This window comes from Vipera ursinii (genome assembly GCF_947247035.1).
Source record: "Vipera ursinii genome assembly, chromosome: 2".
Taxonomy (NCBI): domain Eukaryota; kingdom Metazoa; phylum Chordata; class Lepidosauria; order Squamata; family Viperidae; genus Vipera; species Vipera ursinii.
The window spans coordinates 25,656,772-25,677,865 of NC_139513.1; the positions used below are offsets into that span (position 1 = coordinate 25,656,772).

Consider the following 21,094-nt stretch of genomic DNA (forward strand, 5'->3'; position numbering starts at 1 on the left):
TCATTCCCAAGAATTGTTAATAGCCAAAGCTGGTCCAGGTTTATAAGCCAAATTATTTAGATGGGTGCCAGATTAAGATGCTCTGGAGTAACATGCATTGACTACTATATATAGGTAGTCCTTATGACCAAAAAAGAGCCCCAAATTTCCATTGCTAAGCAAGATAGTTAGGTGCATTTGACTCATTTTTATGACCTTTCCTGGCACAGTTGTTAAGTAAATCACTTCAGTTTAAGTTAGTAACACGTTTATTAAGTGAATCAGGCTTTCTCATTGACGTCGTCAGAAGGTTGCAAAAGTGGGTCACATGATCCTGGGACATTGCAACCAGTCATAAATACATGCCAGTTGCCAAGTGTTCCAATTCTGATCACTTGACTTGTGGGGACGCTGCAAGTGTGAAAAATGGTCGTAAATCACTTTTTCAGTGCTGTTGTAACTTCAAAAGGTCACCAAACGAACGGTTGTAAGTTGAGGACTACCTTTGTAAGAGAATGAATGGGTTTTACCTACACATGGAGGGAGAAATGTATGTGGCACCAACAATGCTTTCATGAAGAATCCCCTTTGCTCCATCCCTTGTTACTTTGGGTTAGGCTCATGTTGCAGGAGGCAGAACAGCACCGTAAGGTTGAAGACATTCACACCGTTCACAGATGACACACAGGCTCTTGTTTCATATGGTATCATTTTACTAAAGAACATCTGTATACTGGTGGAAAAGTCTGGCAGGCATCTGGGCTTCCCTCGCCATCCTAGGGTAGCATCCACCGCTTTCCATATCTGCTGGGACAATAAAGTGCTCCAAATGGGAAAAGCATAGAGAAGATCTGCATGCAGAGGTGCATACAATCGTCAAGACTGTTGGCCCCAATTCCCTAATGTTCCTCAGCCCCCTAGCCAATCCTTATCTCCACTGTAGCTCTAGCGCCCTACATGCCTTGTGTAGACCAACCAAGATGAAGGCAATTAAATGTGGTCTAGAAATTCCCCACGGCCCATTGTCAAACGAAGGACACCTTTCCAAGCATGAGCAGATGCTGCTGAATAAGAACTGAAATATTCGTAGAAACAACTCCAAGCTAACATTCCCACATCAGGCAATGCCCATCCCCTCGTATCCAAGGAACGGTGCTTACTTTCTTAAAGAACTCTGCTACGGATTGACAAGGCGTATCTTGTGGTTAATTAATTACCACCTGGACAAGGAAGTCACCTGTTACGTTCCCTCTCCTGTCTCTAGCAAAAGCCTGTATCTCTGAATAAGGGCTCCACCTTCACCTTTTGAATTTTCCCTTTGGCTTTAAACTTTCACCTCCATCACTGCATCACTCTCCACCTTTAAGTAGATGTGGCCCAGCTGGGACTCCACACCGTCCCATGATTGCACAGGAATGATGGTGGAAGTTAAAATGTGACATGGCTATGGATGTGCGATACGGCTGTCGTCCAAGCCAGCCAGGCTGTGCATTTGTGCGGTTGCTCGTACTAGCCGCCAGAATCGGATCGGGAAACTAAGTTAAGCGCTTTTGATAATGAAACGTAATCAGTGCAATCCAATCCAACATCATAGAACTCTTTGGGGTTACAGGAAACTCTTTTTTTTCATACCAAAATGCTTAGAAGACTCAACTATCTGCTGCAGGAAGACTGTGCTGCAGTCTGGCTTGGAATAAACAGACCTTTTTGCAAACGATCAGGTTGCAGCAAAAAGAGGGGGGGGGAAATGTAAAGAAGACCCTTGCGAACTATGGTATGACTATCAGTAACGCAACATAATTGCCACATCACAACTCAACTGCACAAAAATTGATGTCCCTGTATGCTGTATCTACTGGTATCTGTATCTAGGTTAAGTTTACAGAGGAGCAAAAAGTGCACCAGTTTCCAGTGCTCCTTTCAGTCTGAATTTCTTCTTGCTCCCTCATATTCTTCTTGCAAGCACCCACGGCACGCAGACGGAGAGTTTGACTTTACAACGGCCACGTTTCCAGTTGCTCCCTTCCCAAGTAGTAACATTTGAAGAGTAGTGAAATGTGTGTGTTGTGGGGTGGGGGGTGGGGAGTGTAGATGTGGGTGTCCCTGGGATTCCATACTTCTAAAGTAAGTCTGCAGATTTTCCACGTGGATTTCCAGGCTCCAGGGGAAACAGATGGACAGACACGAAGATATTTTACAAAGGCTAGGGATTATGATTCCGTTTCCTTTCTTTTTTGGGGGAAAAAAAAACCCCTTCCCAGCCGGCTGTACAGAGTCCCCACCCACCAGATGCCCATTCCCCGGCTGCCCACACTCTCCCTTTCTCCAGATGTCTGCAAGGTCCTTCACTTGTAGAGCAGGTGGACACGGCTCCCGTCGCAATTGTTGCGTCCCAGCTTGTCAGCCTGGTCAGCCACCAGGCAACGGACAAGTGGCAGGCTGGGCTGGTAAAGGTTGGGGCCGGTGGCTGCTGAAGCTGAAGCTGAGTTGTTGAAATGGTTGTCAGCCGCGCAGTTGGAGGAGCGCCGCCGGGAGCGGAGTTGCTGCCGTTCTTTCAGCTGCTGCTGGAGCTCCGAGACACGCTCTTCTTTCTGTCGGGGAGGAGGGAGGGAGGGAGAGGGTCTATGAAGCAATGGGGCAAGACCTCCCCTAGTATCCCGCTGGAAGGAAGGGATGTTGGCGCAGGTTTTATTATGTGCCATCAAGTTGGTATTGACGTTAAATGGTTTTTCTCCGCGACCTGTCCCCAACTTGTTCCTTTAGAATTTGGACACAGGAAGGAGGCAGCTGCAATCCTCCCCACCCTAAAAACACCCCACCAGAACCAAACTCAAGTCCAGGGAGGTTGCCCAGCAATCAAAAGAGAGCTCAATTCTCCTGCTGTTTTACACTCTGTTCTGTGGGCTGCTCAAGTAGTATATTCCAAGAAGAGTACGGAAGGTGCTCGTGAAGAGGAAGCAGTGTGACACCGCATTCTTAGTCTTTATAGAAAGTGTGGCCAATTTGCACCTCCAGGGTTGCATTCTCCAACAATGATCACTGAAAAGGCTCACCACGGAGCTTCCCACAATTCTGAGGAAACTCCCCTCCACCCAAAAACATAGAAGGAAATCCCATGCCACCTCCCATCATGCTTTGCCCTCTGCCCTGCAGGTTGTCTGTCTGCATCAGGGGTAGGCAACCTTGGCTCTTTTATGACTCGTGGACTTCAACTCCCAGAATTCCTGAGCCAGCCATGCTGGCTGAAGAATTCTGGGAGTTGAAGTCCACGTGTCATAAAAGAGCCAAGGTTGCCTACCCTTGGTCTGGATCGATGAAAGTTCTCTACTGTGCATTATTAAGTTGTGCGGAAAATACAACTGAAAATGGACACTGGACTGATCATCACTCCCTGACTGCCCCTCCCCAGATACATACAGTCCCCACCTCGGCAATGATCTTCTCCAGTTCACGGTTCTCCTTCTCCAACATCCGTGATTTCTCTTCCTCGTTGTTGTTGGTGGAGGAGCCAGTTTTCATGGTGTCCTGTTGCTCAGACTGCCATTCTCCCCGGGTGATAAGACGCCGCATCTGAAACAGGAACCACACTTCTGCAGTTCGTGGCTAGGAAAAGGTTGTGCAAGATAGCCAGAACAGGCAGACCAGATGTGCTTCTCAATTTTTTCAGCTCCCTTCCTGAGAAGGCCAGAAGGTCTGGGATGGGCTAGACCAGATCTGGGCATTTTATGGCCTCCGGGCCACATCTGGCTCTTTGGATGTTGCTATCCAGCCCACATGAAGTCCACCGAAAATTGGAAGTCAAATGTTAAGTGGACACCATCCATGCAATACAACTGCATTGCTTTTATTTTGAAGGCAGCTATTTCCCCCCCCCCCCCAATTTATAGATGTGTGTGCATGCGTGCCTATGGACCTTCACGGCCCTTTTGGTTTGGCCCTCCACAATAGTCCCAGTTTTAGGTGGCCCTTTGGGAAAATTAATTGTCCAGTCCTGAGCTAAAGAATGACTTAAGCAATGTCAGAGGGGAAGTGCTTACCTTGGGCACAAACAGCACAACCAGTGTGATATAAGAGGAGAAGACGATGGCAAGTGAGGCAAAGGCAAAGGCAGCATCCTGTTGACTGCTGAGGATCATGGTCACGGGGGCCGTGATAAGACACAGCACCTACAAAAGGGAGAGGCAGCAGGCAGTTAGAGAACTCACACCGGAAAGCACACCCAGGAAATCCTACGGCAGGATTTTACAACCTCGACCAACCTAAGGCGTGTGGACTTCAATCGTCAGAATTCTCTAGCCGTGGTAGGAATTGTCACGAAATTTGCTTCTAGCCTTCAAGGCTCACCCTGCCCCTATGGCCAAGGAGAGATAATACCCTAGACATCATCCAACAGGACAGGCTGGCTTTCTGAAAGCAGATGGTTATCACTGAGCAAAGCTCAGCAAAGCAAAGCTTCCTGGCTGAGCTGCAGTCAGGTGTTCAGAAGCTCCCCTCCAAAAGTGTCAGCCCTACTGGGTAGACCACGCCAGGAAAGCAACTCTACAGGAAGGTTAAAACCACTTTTATTGAGATGGGCTAGAATAGAATCATCCAGGCCTGACTGTATCTCCTACTCCTTCTAAAATACACTATAAATTTAGAATTATACATTCTAAATATAAGTTTGGTGAATATACTAAAGTATACACTAAAGTATAATTACCCTTGTAGTATGGCTGCATTATTATCCTACTCACCTTTTTTTTTTACTATCTTCTCTTATTGGTATCATTATTATAATTATTATTTTGTTGTTTTGCATATACACTGAGAGTCTGTACACCGGAGATAAAGTCCTTGTGTGTCTAATCACACCAGGCCAAATAAAGTAATTCTATTCTGTTCTGTTCCGCTCTACTCCGCTCCTCCCCACTCTCCACTCTATTCTATTCTTAAAGTATTTTTATAGTTCAGTGAATCTGCCACTTCCAAAGATTATCTAGACATCCTGAACTTAAAAAAAATGTTCTACCTCTTGTTGCCTTGGCAACAGGGCTCGCATATATGTGAAGATCATCTTCCTTCCTCTTTACAAAAAGAGATCTTACATGCAACCCCAACTGAGGCAAAGTAGCCCAAAACAAGACGACTGCATGACACGTTAGAAGTGGCCCAACCCCCATTCTGATCCCTGCTAAGGCAGAAATGTTGGCCTAAACCTTGTTCCTTTTCTTTTGACTGAGGAGAAACGGAGTACTTTTCCAATTACTTGTACATTGCTGTACCCAGAAGCTCAATTGGCAGAGATGACTGTCAATCATTTGAAACAAACCACTTACAGCCACATTATAGATTGCCATGCCCACAGCCCGGTGGTCATTGATCTTCTCTGTGGAGACTCCCTTTGTCTCATAGGCCAGGAAGATGCCTAGAAGCAGAAGCAGCCCCTTGAAGCCATAGAAAATACCTGCAGGGAGGAAGAAATGTGAAGGTGGTGGAAGGTGAAGAGACCCCAATGGAAGGGTGGGTGTAGGGGGGAACAACCCTAGGAAGGGTAGCAGTAGATTCTGCCTCCCTTATTAACTCTTTGGGTAGTAGGTCGCTCACTTCTTTTATGAAACATTCAAGGAAGCTTATAAGGAAAAAAAACACCACATAGTAATAAATCAAAGAATCAAGGACAAATTTTAAAAACACAGATTTTAACAGGACTTTAAACCGGCCTCCCCCCTCTTCTAAGGATTAAAAAGGTAAAGGTAAAGGTTCCCCCGCACATGCGTGCTAGTCGTTTCCGACTCTAGGGGCCGGTGCTCATCTCCGTTTCAAAGCCGAAGAGCCAGCACTTGTCCGAGGACGTCTCCGTGGTCATGTGGCCGGCATGACTAGACGCCAAAGGCGCACGGAACGCTGTTACCTTCCCACCGTAGTGGTCCCTATTTTTCTACTTGCATTTTTTACGTGCTTTCGAACTGCTAGGTTGGCAGAAGCTGGGACGAGTAACAGGCGCTCACTCTGTTACGCGGCACTCGGGATTTGACCCGCCAAACTGCCGACCTTCTGATCGACAAGCTCAGCGTCCTAACCCACTGAGCCACCGCGTCCCTGACTTCTAAGGATTAAATCTCCCCAATCTTCCAGGTAGCCTAATTGCTGGTCATTGTAGTGGAAGTACCAGATGTAGGAAGAAGGCTTGTCTAATCAGCTTCAAAACAGTGCAAAAAAGCATTTATGCCCAGGATTATGGAGGGAGCCACCTGGCTGTCTCCAGGATCCCACTCAGTCCCAATCTATGTCCCCATCCTTATCCCCTACATTGATTTTTTTCAGCCCTCAAGCATTTCCTCCCCAGTTTCCCAAAACAATCCGTGTTTTTTTTTGGAATGGTAAAATACACATATGCAGAAGGCACACCTGGGGGGACTGGGCAGTAGACAAGAAACCAAAAAAATATTCGGGACACCATGCGTCAGTCCAGAAGGCAGGAAAGTGACCAAGTTGTCCACTTCTAAACTAAGGCAAGACTGGGCAGGGTTACGGAGCTAGCCAAGGAACAGAAAGGAGACCGAAACCTCGAGATGAGCGGAAGTGGATTTGGGACAAACCCGCTTCTTCTCCAGGAGAGGCTCACCCAGCCAAGTGTTCATCTTTTCTGAACTGCAGTGCTCCAATTTGGGTAGGATCAGCACGTCGATGTCACTTTTCGGCTCCTCTTTGGTAAATTCCTTGGGGGTGGGGGGTGGGGGGGAGACAGGATTAAGACATCGGAAGCAGAAGAGCCAAAACAGATAACAAACTGAATAAGGCAAGGTATGCTGTTAACTCTTTCTTAAGGCAGCACTATAAGGGCCAAGATGATTACAGATATATATACCTGTCTCAAGCACATACAGTATGTAGAAGAATATAAAAGGTAAAGGTAAAGGTTCCCCCGCACATGCGTGCTAGTCGTTTCCAACTCTAGGGGCCGGTGCTCATCTCCGTTTCAAAGCCGAAGAGCCAGCGCTTGTCCGAGGACGTCTCCGTGGTCATGTGGCCGGCATGACTAGACGCCAAAGGCGCACGGAACGCTGTTACCTTCCCACCGTAGTGGTCCCTATTTTTCTACTTGCATTTTTACGTGCTTTCGAACTGCTAGGTTGGCAGAAGCTGGGATGAGTAACAGGCGCTCACTCTGTTACGCAGCACTCGGGATTCGACCCGCCAAACTGCCGACCTTCTGATCGACAAGCTCAGCATCCTAACCCACTGAGTCACCGCGTCCCTTATAGAAGAATATAAAGAAGCATATATAAAGGAATACCCTAATCAAGGAAACACCAAGGAGTAAATCACACACCCCTCAGCCATACTGGCAGGGCAAGCAATTGCATATAAAAAGAGAGCAAACCCCACTTCCTTCTAGCACGGGAAATCAGGAGTCCAGGCAGTTCGGATAAATATAAAAGTTTATTGCAAGCTTAAGCTCTCTACAACAGGGGTGCCCAGGCCCCAGTTCGTGGACCAGTACCGGGCCGCGGCATGCAGCAACTGGTCTGCACAAACAAGCAAAGCCCCATCTGCGGGATGCAGGCAGCACACAAAACCACGCCCCCTCCGGTCCGTGGAAAAACCTCTCTTCATGTTACTGGTCCCTGGTGCCCAAAAGGCTGGGGACCTCTGCTCTACAAGAATTGGTACTATTAACTGTCAAAGCAAATCGGTGGTAGATAGGAGTCTATGGAATTCAAGGTGGGTTGGACTTAGGTCTCTTGTGGGCGCCAAGCGACTCAAGACTAATGACGCATTTGATCCCTCCCTTGGGCTCAGCCTAGTCATCTCCTACAGTAAACCTTATTTGCCTATTGCCCCCATCAATCTAGCTCCTCATTTTACCGACCTCGGAAGGATGGAAGGCTGAGGCACCCTTGAGCCCCCTCAAGATCAAGCTCCAGGTTGTGGGCAGAGTTTGCCTGCAATACTGCACTCTAACCACTGCGCCAGCAGGTCTCCTAGTGGTGCATTTAAAGTGCAAAAAGGACGCATGGATGGTTTTTGTGGCCATTTTCCTTGCTCTGCTTTTAAGTTTCTTAATTAATAACCAGAGCCCAGCTGAAAAATAATCCTAAGTAAAATTCGGAAAGAAAGTTTAGCAACATTTTCTCTCTCACACACACGCATGTACCTTTTATATCTTAAACTGCATATCTTGCTTTATACGTAACTGGGGTAGCTTCAAGTTCAAAATTATAGGGCACCAGCTTTCATGTACAGTTAGGAAAAAAGGAATTTTCTAATAAGTTGGTTTTATAGAAATATATGGCTTGCTGTATAGCATCCAGGCTCTCTGCAGGTGTGATGCAAAGGCACCTGTGAAATTGGATGGTTTCATCAACATGAGGAAATGGGTGTTGTGACATCACACTGCAAATGTCTGTCCCTTACATATCTGCACGCAATATCATGATGAATGTACAAAACAGCAGAGCTTGCATTCATATTTCACAATGATCATTTTGTCATTTGCATCTCTTCTCTTTGTGATATACTATTAGGTCAGGGGGAAGGAACACTGAAGTTTTAGCCCCTTCCCAGAACGTTCAGCCAGAGAAGGAACTGACCCTGTGATAGGTCTTTAGATATATCCCAACTCACACTGGGAGTCACCATTCAATTAAGATATGAACAAAACTGCCAAGAATGGAGAGGAAAGCAATAAGGGGGAAAAACAATCTTCTCAAGAGGTTGTTATAGGGAAGAGGAGAAGAAACTGCAGGGACATACCAAACAGGTGAGAGGTGGGAGCTGACCAGGCTGAGCCCAAGGGAAGGGTCAATCCCATCATCTCCCACATGATATCTACAACTGCAGATATGCTGTAAAGGTCAGTAATTAGCAGCAGCTTGTAAAACTCAAGACTCAGAGGTTAAGGTGAGCTTACAGAAGTCACCTCTGCTTACAGCTGTCTCTGTTGGCTGGGCCAGTAAGTATTGCTGCACAAAATTCCAAAAACTGAATGAATTGGTTAAACCATGATTAAGGCAAGTATATGACGTGAATGCAGCCAGCACACGTTATTGGGAGTGGGGGGGAAGAGAGACTCAAAAACACGAGGAAGTAAATGTATATGGTTGACTCAGCCTTCCATCCTTCCGAGGTAGGTAAAATGAGGACCCAGATTGTTGGGGGCAATTAAGCTGACTTTGTAATAATGCCACTTAGGGTGTGTGTGAAAGCCCTAATAAGCAGGCATATACATAGAATGAAGGCTACTGCTAAGCTTGTAAGCCGCCCTGAGTCTTCGGAGAAGGGCGGGATATAAATGGAACTAAAATAAAAATAAAAAAATAAAAAAAATATATGGGAGATTATGGGGGCAATGGCGTCAGGGAAGAAGCAGGGGAACTGGGCCACAGAGGAGAAATAGTGAGACAGGCGTCCAAGAGAAGCAGACTTTTCTACAATACCCTGGGACAAACACTTGCTTTAGTTATGGTCCACCAAGCCAACCCTGACTCCTGGTGACTATATGGACAAATCTATGCAGTTTTCTTGCCAAAACGTTTAGAGGAGATTTGCCAATCGCCTTCTTCCTAGGGCAGAGAAGAAGTGACTGATCCAAAGTCACTCACTTTATTCCATGCCTAAGGCAGCAATAAAGAATTCTCAATTTCCTGGCTTCAAATTTAGTGCCGTTAAGCTTGACTGCAACTGTTGGCTTTTTCTGTTAAAAAAAAAAGAGTGGTCAATGGAATGAGAACCATCTCCAGTAACATGGGACTGGTAGTCCTCTCTGTGGTTCCTGAATGACACCTTGCAGGAACTCCGGCCTGTGATGAGGGCTATTACAAATAACAACAACTGGGAGGCCACAAGGCCCCCCTCATGGATCTAATAGGAATGTGGAATCTTCTCTTGAAGAGGCTTTTAATATAAGAGTAGGTAAGCATGTTTGATAAAGCATTACTTCATAGCTGAAAAGGCAAGACTTTCTGGTTCAGGCTAACATAATTTTTGCCTCTTTAGCTTGCTACAACTTTGTGGGCTAATGATAGAAAGGCAGTTTTGTACGCTCCGTGGAATTTTTAAAAAAATTGTTGTTTCATACATCTTAGTACTAACAGACCCAACAGCCGTTTCAACAAACTGGAACCCCTGAACCCGTAGCTTGTTTTAAAATGATGCCACCTTAGGATGTTACCTCTGTTGTGCGTTTCAGTGGGTTAACTATTTGCCAGATAGCCAAGATGACAAAATCAAGCCCAACCAGCAATCCAACAGTGGCATAGAGTTTCCAGGTTTCCAAAGTCTGCGGGGGGGGAAAAGGAGAGAGAGAGAATTGGAGGCTAAACCCACTCAAAGGAATGGAATAGAATATATGAAATTTCACGGATACTGGAGACCACGTATTCTAGCTGCCTGGGGATTCACGACCATGGATCCATCTAGTCAACTATAATAATAATAATAATTGTTTACCCAATGTCTTTATCGTGTATTATTGGGTACTATGGAAACAATACACACCTATTTCACATGTTTCATTTTTCTGATTATGGGAACAACAGTTTTCCCCGAGCTGGTGCCTTCGTGGCTGGTCTTCAGACTCTCATAAGCCTGGGAATTGAAGTGAATGTTACCTGGAAGGCATCAGGCTGAGGAAAGTTGAGAAAGTGTGGGAAACCCAAGACCTTGTGTCAAAAGTTTAGTGGAAAAAGTGGGCTTAAAGTAATAAATAAGACAACACAAAGATGTTCTGGGAGACAAGTTGTGTGCAAATACATTCCCCCCCCACACACACACAAATTCCTGTTTTGTATCCAGAGAGGACTGGAGAAACTTATTCCAGTCACAACAATATCAGACTGGATGGTTCAATGGTCTGATTTAATATGAGGCAGCCTTCTAAACGTGCCTATGAATTTAAGTTCTGTTCCTGCAGTGACAGTTCCTTGGGAAACTTATCAACATAAATGTAAGAAAACAACACTGTAAAGCAATAAATCAAAACAAAACAGCAAAGTTCAGCAGAGTTTCAACAAGAGGCTAAGGGCGCACACACACACAGAGGAAGAAAGCAAGGAACGTGGCTAAGGAACACTGACAATTTATTTATTACGCCTTTTCTTTAGTATGGTTGTAAGATCAAATTTACTGATCCTCCCACCCTGAAAACGGTGTGCTCCCCTCCAAATCGGCAGCCAGTCGTAAACTGTAGCAAAACTCAGATGTAAATACACTGGGTTTAGATCTGGGTTTTGCTAAGATTTATGAACTTCTGTGTCAAACCCTAAGGACACACCCACCAGATAGAAAAGATAAAAGTATCTGGCAGAGTAGGGAACTCTAATCTCTATCAACGATTATTTTAGTGGAACAAGGGTGTGGTGTGATTTCAAGATTAAATTCCTGCGGAATAGAAGAACGATGAACACCCTTGCAACTTTTGAGCAAATATTGCCAATTCCGTCTTGGTGTGGCCTCAAGCCAATTCTGAATTGTTTCCAAGAATAATAGCGTTCAAAGGAAATATAAGGTATATCCAAATGCTTTCTCGGTACTACTCGCTTCGTTTGAACGATTTAGCCCAGAGTGATAACAAGACAAAACACAGACCTTCCGTCGTTCTTTTTTCTCTTCCTTTTTGGTGAAGACGGTATGTACCCACCAGATTTTGGTGAACATGCTGCCGTAGCCAAGGCTAAAACCCAAACCCAAGAGCCACAGCCGAGCCTGGAAGTGGGGTAGGGGAAAGAATAGTAAGAAAGCAGAACTATTTACTATCAGATTTGTCTAGTTCTAAAATCCATATTAAGTCAATACCTTCCTTTAGAATATCTCATCACAAAAGAATGTCAGAACTTCCTGAAAGCTCTCAATCAACCAAGAGAAGCTGGGACTTTCCCGAGAGTTATCTATAGCCTACCACGGAGAGACGATGAATTTTCTAACACTACAGGTAATTCTCAACTTACAACAGTTCAACTAGTGACCATTTGAAGTTACGACACTGAAAAATGTGACTTATGACAGTTTTTCACACTCAAGACCATTGCTTGGCAACTGACTCATATTTACAATGGTAGCAGTGTCCCAGGGTCATGGGCTCACCTTTTGAGACTTTCTGACGAGCAAAGTCAACAGGGAATCCAGATTCATTCAACAACCATGTTACTAATTTAACAACTGCAGTGATTCACTTAACAGCTGTGGCAAGCAAAGTCATGAAACGGGGCAAAATTCACTTAACAACTGTCTTGCTTAGCAACAGAAATTTTGGGCTCAATTCTCAATGGTGGTCCTAAGTCAAGGACTACCTGGAGATAGAGGACCACCTGAATTCTCTCTCTCATTTGAAAAATGTTATTAAACATTAAATCTTATTAAATGGCTTGCCTCCCAAAAGTCATGGTGCCAGATTGGACAGCCTCTTGTCTGAAATGATAAAGGGTCTTCTGCTTGAGCAAAGGGTTGGACTAGAAGACCTCCAAGGTCCTTTCCCACTCGGTTATTCTGTTATTTCAGAACTAAGGCCGCCTAAATGATGTCAATGATGTAATGGTTTAAAAATATATATAAAAATAGCCCTTCTACTGGCAACCTTGGTGGAGCAGTGGGCTAATGCCTCCTTAAGTAACACCAGCTGCCTGCAATTAGTGCAGGTTCGAGTCCCACCAGGCTCAAGGTTGACTCAGCCTTCCATCCTTCCGAGGTAGGTAAAATGAGGACCCAGATTGTTGGGGGCAATAAGCTGACTTTGTAATAATGCCGCTTGGGGGGGGGAAGCCCTAATAAGCAGGCATATACATAGAATGAAGGCTACTGCTAAGCACATTGGTTTGTGCTTCTTAGATTGTAAGCCGCCCTGAGTCTTCGGAGAAGGGCGGGTTATAAATGGGATTAATAAAAAAAACCCAATTCAGCTGTTTTTTCATTGCAATATTGCAGGTTAGAAATGCTATGATTGAGATTGTGCTGTGCTGCCTATTAAAGATTTTTCCCAAATTGTGGGATGTTGTGATATTCGTGCACAACAATCTGAAAACATCCTTGGGTTTACATAAAACTGAGATTATGAGACTAGCATTCAATAGTCTTTCAAAAAAAACACTTTTAATGAAATTTGGTAAGTTCCACAAGCTGCCAACTGTGCCAGCTAAATGCCAGAGTTTCCACTGAAGGTTGTGGCAAACCTTTTCATCTGTTTTTGTGTCACAAAACTTCTACAGGGCAAAGACTTTAATCTACTATTTACCCAGTAGATATCAACAGCACAAGGTATTTCAAGAATCAGTAGCCAATCAGATTTTGTTCTGCCTTAATGTTATAGGACTTTATTCGTGTGTTTTGACCTAAAATTACAAGATAATATTAGAAATGTTTTGGTTATTTTGGAGCAACAGAATGAAAAACAGTTCTGCACTGATATTAGATGCATTGACATTTTGAACTGGATTTTCTTATTTAGAGTTCTAGAGCATATGAATTTGGAGATAATTTTATTAAATAGGTAAGATCAATTTACACTTCATGGAAAGCACAAATGAGTTTTAATAGATAACTAATAAAACTCTGTGAGATTCAAAAAAAGTCAAAGATGCCTACTGTCTCGTCTTGTTTTACTGAATAGACATAACACGAGAGAATCACTAGAATAAGATAAAAAAAGTAACTTATAAGTTAAGCCTTTTGCAGATGACTGGTGTTAGTTTTGGAAGCTCTACTAGATGGAGTTGAAACATTAATGGGAAAATTAAAGGTCTTTGGTATGCTAGCAGGTTTTAAGATTAATAGCTGAAAGACAAAGATGCCTACAAAAATATGGAAACAGAAGATCAAATAGAACTGATGGAGAAAGCTGGTTTAAGATTTTTTAAAAAGTAATTACTTGGGTATTATGATGATGAATATGAATCAAATTATAATATGAATCATATTATTTTGAAATTATTATTTTAGATATGGAATGAAATTAAAAAGGACATGTTAAGATGGAAGAAATTAAAACTGTCACTATTAGGGAGAATTTATTTCATAAAAATGTTTTGCCCAGAGTGATGTTTTAAGAACTTATGTACTATTCAAGCAATGGTAAAAAGATATATTTAATTTTGTTGTTGTTGTTGTTAGTTGCAAATTCATATCTGACCCATCGCGACCCTATGGACAACGTTCCTCCAGGCCTTCCTGTCCTCTACCATCTTCTGGAGTCCATTTAAGCTCACACCTACTGCTTCAGTGACTCCATCCAGCCACCTCATTCTCTGTCGTCCCCTTCTTCTATTGCCCTCAATCCTTCCCAGCATTAGTCTCTTCTCCAGTGAGTCCTTCCTTCTCATTAAGTGTAAATTTGTATTGCAAGGGAAAAAATACAAGTTAAATATAAAGAGTTATAAGATGTAAAGGGCAGAGGAAGATTGGGTTAACCCAGGGGTGTCAAACTCAATTTCATTGAGGGCCGCGTCAGCATTGCGGTTGCCCTCAGGGGGCCAGTTGGGTGTGGCCTGGGTGGGCGTGGCCTACTGGGTGGGCGTGGCTAAAGTGCGTATGGCCTGCTGGGTGGGCGTGGCCAGCTCTATGTCGTTGGCATCAAGGGTGCCTATGGGGGCCTGGGCAGGAGTGGGACAGATCTGAGGGTCTCTGGCAGAAGGAGGGTCTCTGGGCCAGGGCCAAGGCAGTGGGGGGCGTTCCCTCACTGTTTCCAGGATGGCTTTGCGGGCCACATGAAACCACTTCGCTGGCCGGATCTGGCCTCCGGGCCTTATGTTTGACATGTCTGGCTTAACCTGACCTGAAATTGTATTTTGCAGTACATTTATGGTATTTTGATATCATAAAGTTAATGTGGATCTTAAAAGCTATTTTATTAGAAGTGCCATTTTGAAAGCGTGGAATAGATATAACTCCAGACTGAGCCCAAAAAACACCTCTGGGGATCTCAGCACAAAAAGCATTTTTATAGAAGAGAAGCAGCAGACAAAGACAAATGATTACAGTAAAGGAATTATTGAAAAATCACCAAGGGGAATAAAAAAAATCAAATCAAGAGAGCAATTGATGACAGAGAAATAGTCATCATGTCAACGGTTTTCCCATTTACACTTATCAGGAAGATTTAAAATGGATAAAAAGACTTATGATATAGGGCAAGGTCAATTTGAAATTAATTGTGTACCAGTGGTGAAGATGCAATTGCTAAAATGTATAAAGTTTTGTTGAAATTTTATTAGATATGGCATTTTGAAAGTATGGAATAGATCAGGGTTGTCAAACTCAATTTCACTGAGGGCCACATCAGCATTGCAGTTGCCCTCAGGGGGCCGGGTGGGTATGGCCACTGTGGGCGTGGCCTACTGGGTGGGCGTGGCTAGAGTGCGTATGGCCTACTGGGTGGGCGTGGCCAGCTCTACATCGTTCGCATCAAGGGTGCCTATGGGGGCCTGGGCAGGAGTGGGACAGATCTGAGGGTCTCTGGCAGAAGGAGGGTCTCTGGGCCAGGGCCAAGGCAGTGGGGGCCGTTCCCTCACTGTTTCCAGGATGGCTTCGCGGGCCGCATGAAACCACTTCGCGGGCCGGATCTGGCCCCCCGGCCTTGTGTTTGACATGTCTGGAATAGATATAACTCCAGACTGAGCCCCCAAACACCTCTGAGGATCTCAGCACAACGATGGCAGAAAAAATATCTAGAATGTATAAAGGCAATTCAAATATGTGTTGAAATATGACAAACAGGAATGGACTTGCTTGGTAGACATCTAAAAATGTAAAAAAAAATAGGATTCACATGCATACCTTGATGCAGAAGGTTTTAAAGATTAATATTCAATTGAAGCCAGAATTTTTCTTGTTAGGATAGATGGATAAATGGTTAGAAAAGAACCATGGAAGATTATTTCAATGTGTGATTACTGTAGCATGATTATTATATGCACAAAGATGGAAAGAGTCTGCATTATCCACCAGGGAAGAATAGTTGGCAAAATTGACAGAACTTGCTGAGATGGACAAATTGACTTCTTTGATTAGAGAAAGGTCGTTATGGACACACATCAATCACTGGAAATCTCTTATAGATTTTTTGCTTGAGAAAGAAAATGACCTTGTGATTTATGGTTCTGATGCTTAGAAAGAATAGATTATAGAAAGAATGGAATTATAATGAAATTGGAGAATGGTTTGATTAGGAGCATACATATAACGGCCAAGAGGAATATCGAAAGCCATTTTTTTAATATATATATGCTTTCTGGTTTTTCATTTTTTTTTCTCTATCTTCTTTTCTTTTTTTCCTTTTCCCATTTACTTTGCTATGTATTTTTCTTTGAATCTATCTATTGTTATCTTTGTAAAATGTCTTAATAAATATTATTTAAAAATATTTTTGCCTCTAATAATCAATAACATTGCTATCTATTTTTCATGTGGTGGGATGGAGACCTTTGTTTAAAATAAAATGTTTACAACAGCAATACAGTACTGTCCACTGTTAAGACAGCAAGTGGGGCGAGATACAGTATTTCCTTTATAAAACGCAATTCTGGTTGAGCAAAGGTTAGCTTCCTAACACCATTCCCTCAAAATCTAGCACTGACAGAGGAATTTATACTTTCGGCTGCATATTAACACATTTAAATATTTAGGAATCTCTTAAAATATATATTTTCACACAAAGAAAACCCTAGTTAGGGTATCTGTTCAACTTTGGGGGACACTGATATGGGAGTAGTTATCATGCTGCCTATTCCAGTTCTGAACTGTGTCCATTGATTTCCACGGTAGTTCTCAATTCTAAAATGGAATTAGAAATAGAGAAGACTTCATTAAAATATATATATCATAAATTGGTTTTGAGTAGATGAATAATCCAGGTCTGGTAGCTCTGGTTCTCCAGAAACTACAGGATTGTAGCTCCTAGCATCATTGACCATTAGGTAAGTTGGTTAAGTATGCTGGGAAATGTAGTTCAGTGGCACGTGGAGGCCTCAGGTTTCCTGCTCTTTGTTTAGCTATTAAACTACCACAATGTTCTCTAAAGCTTTAGAGCAGCCACGATGTACCTGGCAAACAAAAGGGAAGAGGTCTTTGCTGATGTGAAGGCCATCCAACCCAAGTGGGAAGACAGCTGCCTGGGCCAGTGCACAGCCCACAGCTGTCATATTGTTGAGATATGGCTGTGAGTTTTGGATGTATCTGTAAAAAAAGAAGGGCAGTGTCAAGGTCCAAGCAGAATCTGGAATACAAAGGGTTCGAGCCACCAGCTTCCAAATTATACTATAAGATCAAAATAAAGTATTACGGCTGAATGAACTAGACCAGGGGTAGGCAACCTTGACTCTTTTATGACTCGTGGACTTCAACTCCCAGAATTCCTGAGCCAGCCATGCTGAGGGGAAAGGGAGACGTTTCCAAGCTGAGTCATGCTGGCTCAAGAATTCTGGGAGTTGAAGTCCACGAGTCATAAAAGAGCCAAGGTTGCCTACCCCTGATCTAGACAATATCCATTTTGACTAACCAATTTTAAAAGCAATCAGATTCCATTTGATTTTTAAAAAATATTCTAATTTATGTTTTTGAATCATTGAATTGGATCCTGAAGGAGCCTTACCGTGCTTAAGTGAAATAAACAAATGCTTAACCATTCTGACTGTTTTGGGTGAATATGCCCGTCTAAGAAGCCAACTCACTGTGACTTGATATTCCGTTTCAGTTGACTCTAACATGGTACCTTTGTTCAGATACTCAACTTGTGCTGGCGGGGGATTCTGGGAATTGAAATCCTAACATAACTGGAAGTTGTCAGATTGGGGAACCATAAGCATTAAAATGTGACAGTATCTAGATTGCTACAGGTCCCTCACACTTGATCTGTCCTGATTGGCAAATTGTGCTCCAGAGTTTCAAAATCCAGTTGTTGTTCTGGATATATTGGGAATGGGACTTTGAATGCAAAGTATGCCTTCACTCAGCAGAAGAAGCTGGATGTATTAAGTAGAATCACTTGTCAGTGAGATGAGCGGCATATAAAATTAATAAATAAATAAAGTACCACCCACCTGACATGCCCATTGTAGATGTTGAAGGCCAAGCAAATGATGGCCAACAAGATACCCAAACTTGAGAGCACCGAAACAGAAATGAAGAGCTTCTGGGAAAGGTACCGGAAGGTGATGATGACCTTTGTATAATCTGCTGGTGGGACACCACCTGCAATGGAAGATATGGGAAGAAGAAAGGAATTCACATCACAGGCTTTTTCACCAGAAAGATCCACAAAGACTAACCACGTCCAGGGATGTTTCCCTAAGGTAACCTGAGAAGATGAAAAGATGCAATGCCTGAGGCTAAGCAGTTCCTCCTGACTCAACCCATGCATGAAGCATTTCCCGAGGTGAGTCTCTTGACAGACATGGAATGCCGAATTATGAAATTCACACAAGACTTAAAAATGGAATTGGCTAACTTTACTGTATAAAAATGGTCATTAACCCACGTGCATACAAAGAAGTGGAAAGCTCTAAACTTTCTCATTTATCTGACCCCCATTCCTACCATTTATAGTGTGATCACTGTGAAGAATACTGTATACTCTTTGCCTTAACTGTTATTGAAATGAATCATTATCTACTGTAAGTCAGCATAGATGCTCCCAGGATGTCTACACTTGGGATGAGAACATTTTTAGGCCTCAAGGAAATAACTAGACTGCTAGGTTTCACCTTTTCAAATCTAAATCCCATCTTTAGCCCAAATATGCACTGGGAGTTTATTCATATCTGTCAACCTTTTGGTAGCTTTTGGACTACTGCAACGCTCCCTACATGGGGCTGCCCTTGAGGACCACTCGGAGGCTCCAACTGGTACAGAATGCAGCCGCAAGAGTTGTGTTGGGAGTCTCCTGATACTCCCATGTTACACCCCTGCTCCGCGAGCTGCATTGGCTTCCAGTTGTCTTCCGGGTGAGATTCAAGGTGCTGGTAATGACCTACAAAGCCCTTCATGGCATGGGTCCGGAATACCTCAGGGAGCACCTGCGGCCGGCATCAACTTCCCTCCGCCCAGTGCGCTCCCACAGAGAGGGCCTCCTCAGGGTGCCACCGGTCAAAGAATGTCGACTGGTGGCCCCCAGGGGAAGGGCGTTCTCTGTGGGCGCGCCGGATTTATGGAACCATCTTCCGGTTGAGCTCCGGATGGCGCCCGACCTTCACTCCTTCCGGCGCGATCTAAAGACTTACCTGTTTGAACAAGCTGGTCTGGCCTGATGGGTGATGGGTTTGGGTTTTATTGTTTTTTATGTATTTTAACTTAACTTATTGTTATAGTTTTTGGGCATCTTGTTTAATCTTTTTTAACTTTTGTATTCTTGTTTTTTAACATGTATTGCCCTGTTCACCGTCCCGAGTCCTTCGGGAGAAGGGCGGTATACAAATATAATAAAATAAATAAATAAATAAAATACCTGTTAAGTTCCTCACCCTACAATTTCACTATTAGAGTGATTCTGACTCACTTGTTAAATAGCCTCAGGTAAATTGGAAAGAACTGAGTTGTATCTTTAAGTCTGAAAGTGTCTTATACTGATTTACTTGAGATGTTCTGTTGAAATGATCACTTGGCTATGTGTTACAGCAGCACAAAACATGAAGCAATTTCAGGATTTTGTCTCAATTTCCTGACCTCAGAATTAAACTGTTGGAATGTACAGCTTTGTTTTGATCTTGGAACACTTGAAATCGCCGGCTTCAGTTAGAAACAGTATTTCTAGGCATATACATAGAATGAAGGCTACTGCTAAACTTGCAAGCCGCCTTGAGTCTTCGGAGAAGGGCGGGATATAAATGGAATTAAAATAAAAAATAAAAATAAATAAATTTCAGTGCTTACTTACATATCCAAAATAGTCAAAACGCCATTGCTCGAAATGATTTTGTTTGATGTTTGGAACAAAGCAATATTATTTTATTTTAAGCTCAGAACACTTAAAACACTTTGAGCTCAAAACATTTTGCACACTCCTACTCACAATGAACATCTTTCAGTCTCTTACCAATCCACTTGTCATTGCTATACCAGGAGAGGTTATCCTTAGTGCTGTCATAATAGCCAATCTTCTTGTAGACACCATCTGTTGGCAGAGAGAAGAATTCTAGACAATAGAAGAATCAAGTAATGGATTTACGGAAAGATAAGACTATTGGACCAGTTTTTAAACTGCCAGAATGCCAGAACTGAATCTTTAAAAAAATAGCAAGAGCATAGACACACCTGATTGCCTTTTATAAAAGGAAACACGCTAAAATAAATCCTGTATAATTATGCTGAATGGAACATTTCTACATAATTATACAGTATTTATTGTGAGGCGCTGATCATTGTAATGTTGAATAATTCCTTGCCCTCGGTGGGGATATTATACAGCTTTGTGTAACATGGCAAGAGATGGCATTGTTCCCAAGCACAGTTGTTTGATTCACCATCTATGGTAACTGTTAAATGCAAGCCTTTGCTTTAGAGCAGACATGTCAAACACAAGGCCTGGGGGCCAGATCCGGCCCGCGAAGTGGTTTCATGTGGCGCGCAAAGCCAACCTGGAAACAGTGAGGGAACGTCCCCCACTGCCTCGGCCCTGGCCCAGAGACCCTCCTTCTGCCAGAGACCCTCAGATCTGTCCCACTCCTGCCCAGGCCCCCATAGGTACCCTTGATGCGAACGAGGTAGAGCTGGCCACGCCCACCCAGTAGGCCACACCCACTCTGGCCACGCCCACCCAGTAGGCCACACCCACCCAGGCTACACCCACCCGGCCCCCTGAGGGCAACTGCAATGCTGATGCGGCCCTCAATGAAATTGAGTTTGACGCCCCTGCTTTAGAGCATCTTCTAAGCAGTATATTTCTACGAGCTGTAATCTCAAAAAAAAAGTAATGGGGAGAGAACATGATCGTAAGAGCAATAATTTCCTGGAAGGTAATGACACACATCTGACTTTGCCGTTTCTCCACAAAATCCTCTAAACAGGATGTACAGCTGTGTTGCAGCAGAAGTCCAATTTCAGGTGTGTGTGTGTGTGTGTGTGTGTGTGTGTATTGTGTCTATTTATTCGAAGGGAAGGATTTCTATAGAGTTGTGCAAAAGTGCATGTATGAAGAACACAGATAAAAAAC

The 21,094-nt window shown here is 43.5% G+C and overlaps 1 protein-coding gene across 1 annotated transcript in view; it reads right to left on the minus strand.

Annotated features, from left to right (window-relative positions):
• Window positions 1–694: 694 nt before the first annotated feature.
• The window catches only part of GABBR1 (gamma-aminobutyric acid type B receptor subunit 1), a 47,508-nt gene continuing 27,108 nt past the window's right edge, over window positions 695–21,094 (minus strand). The window contains exons 9-18 of the mRNA XM_083355980.1: window positions 19,979–20,056; window positions 17,988–18,138; window positions 16,992–17,124; window positions 11,551–11,667; window positions 10,136–10,243; window positions 6,587–6,680; window positions 5,298–5,425; window positions 4,017–4,145; window positions 3,406–3,549; window positions 695–2,570 (exon numbers count right to left, since the gene is read on the minus strand). Of these exons, the coding sequence (XP_083212106.1) occupies window positions 2,325–2,570; window positions 3,406–3,549; window positions 4,017–4,145; window positions 5,298–5,425; window positions 6,587–6,680; window positions 10,136–10,243; window positions 11,551–11,667; window positions 16,992–17,124; window positions 17,988–18,138; window positions 19,979–20,056 (1,328 nt within the window). The 3' untranslated portion in view covers window positions 695–2,324. The remainder of the gene's footprint in view (window positions 2,571–3,405; window positions 3,550–4,016; window positions 4,146–5,297; window positions 5,426–6,586; window positions 6,681–10,135; window positions 10,244–11,550; window positions 11,668–16,991; window positions 17,125–17,987; window positions 18,139–19,978; window positions 20,057–21,094) is intronic.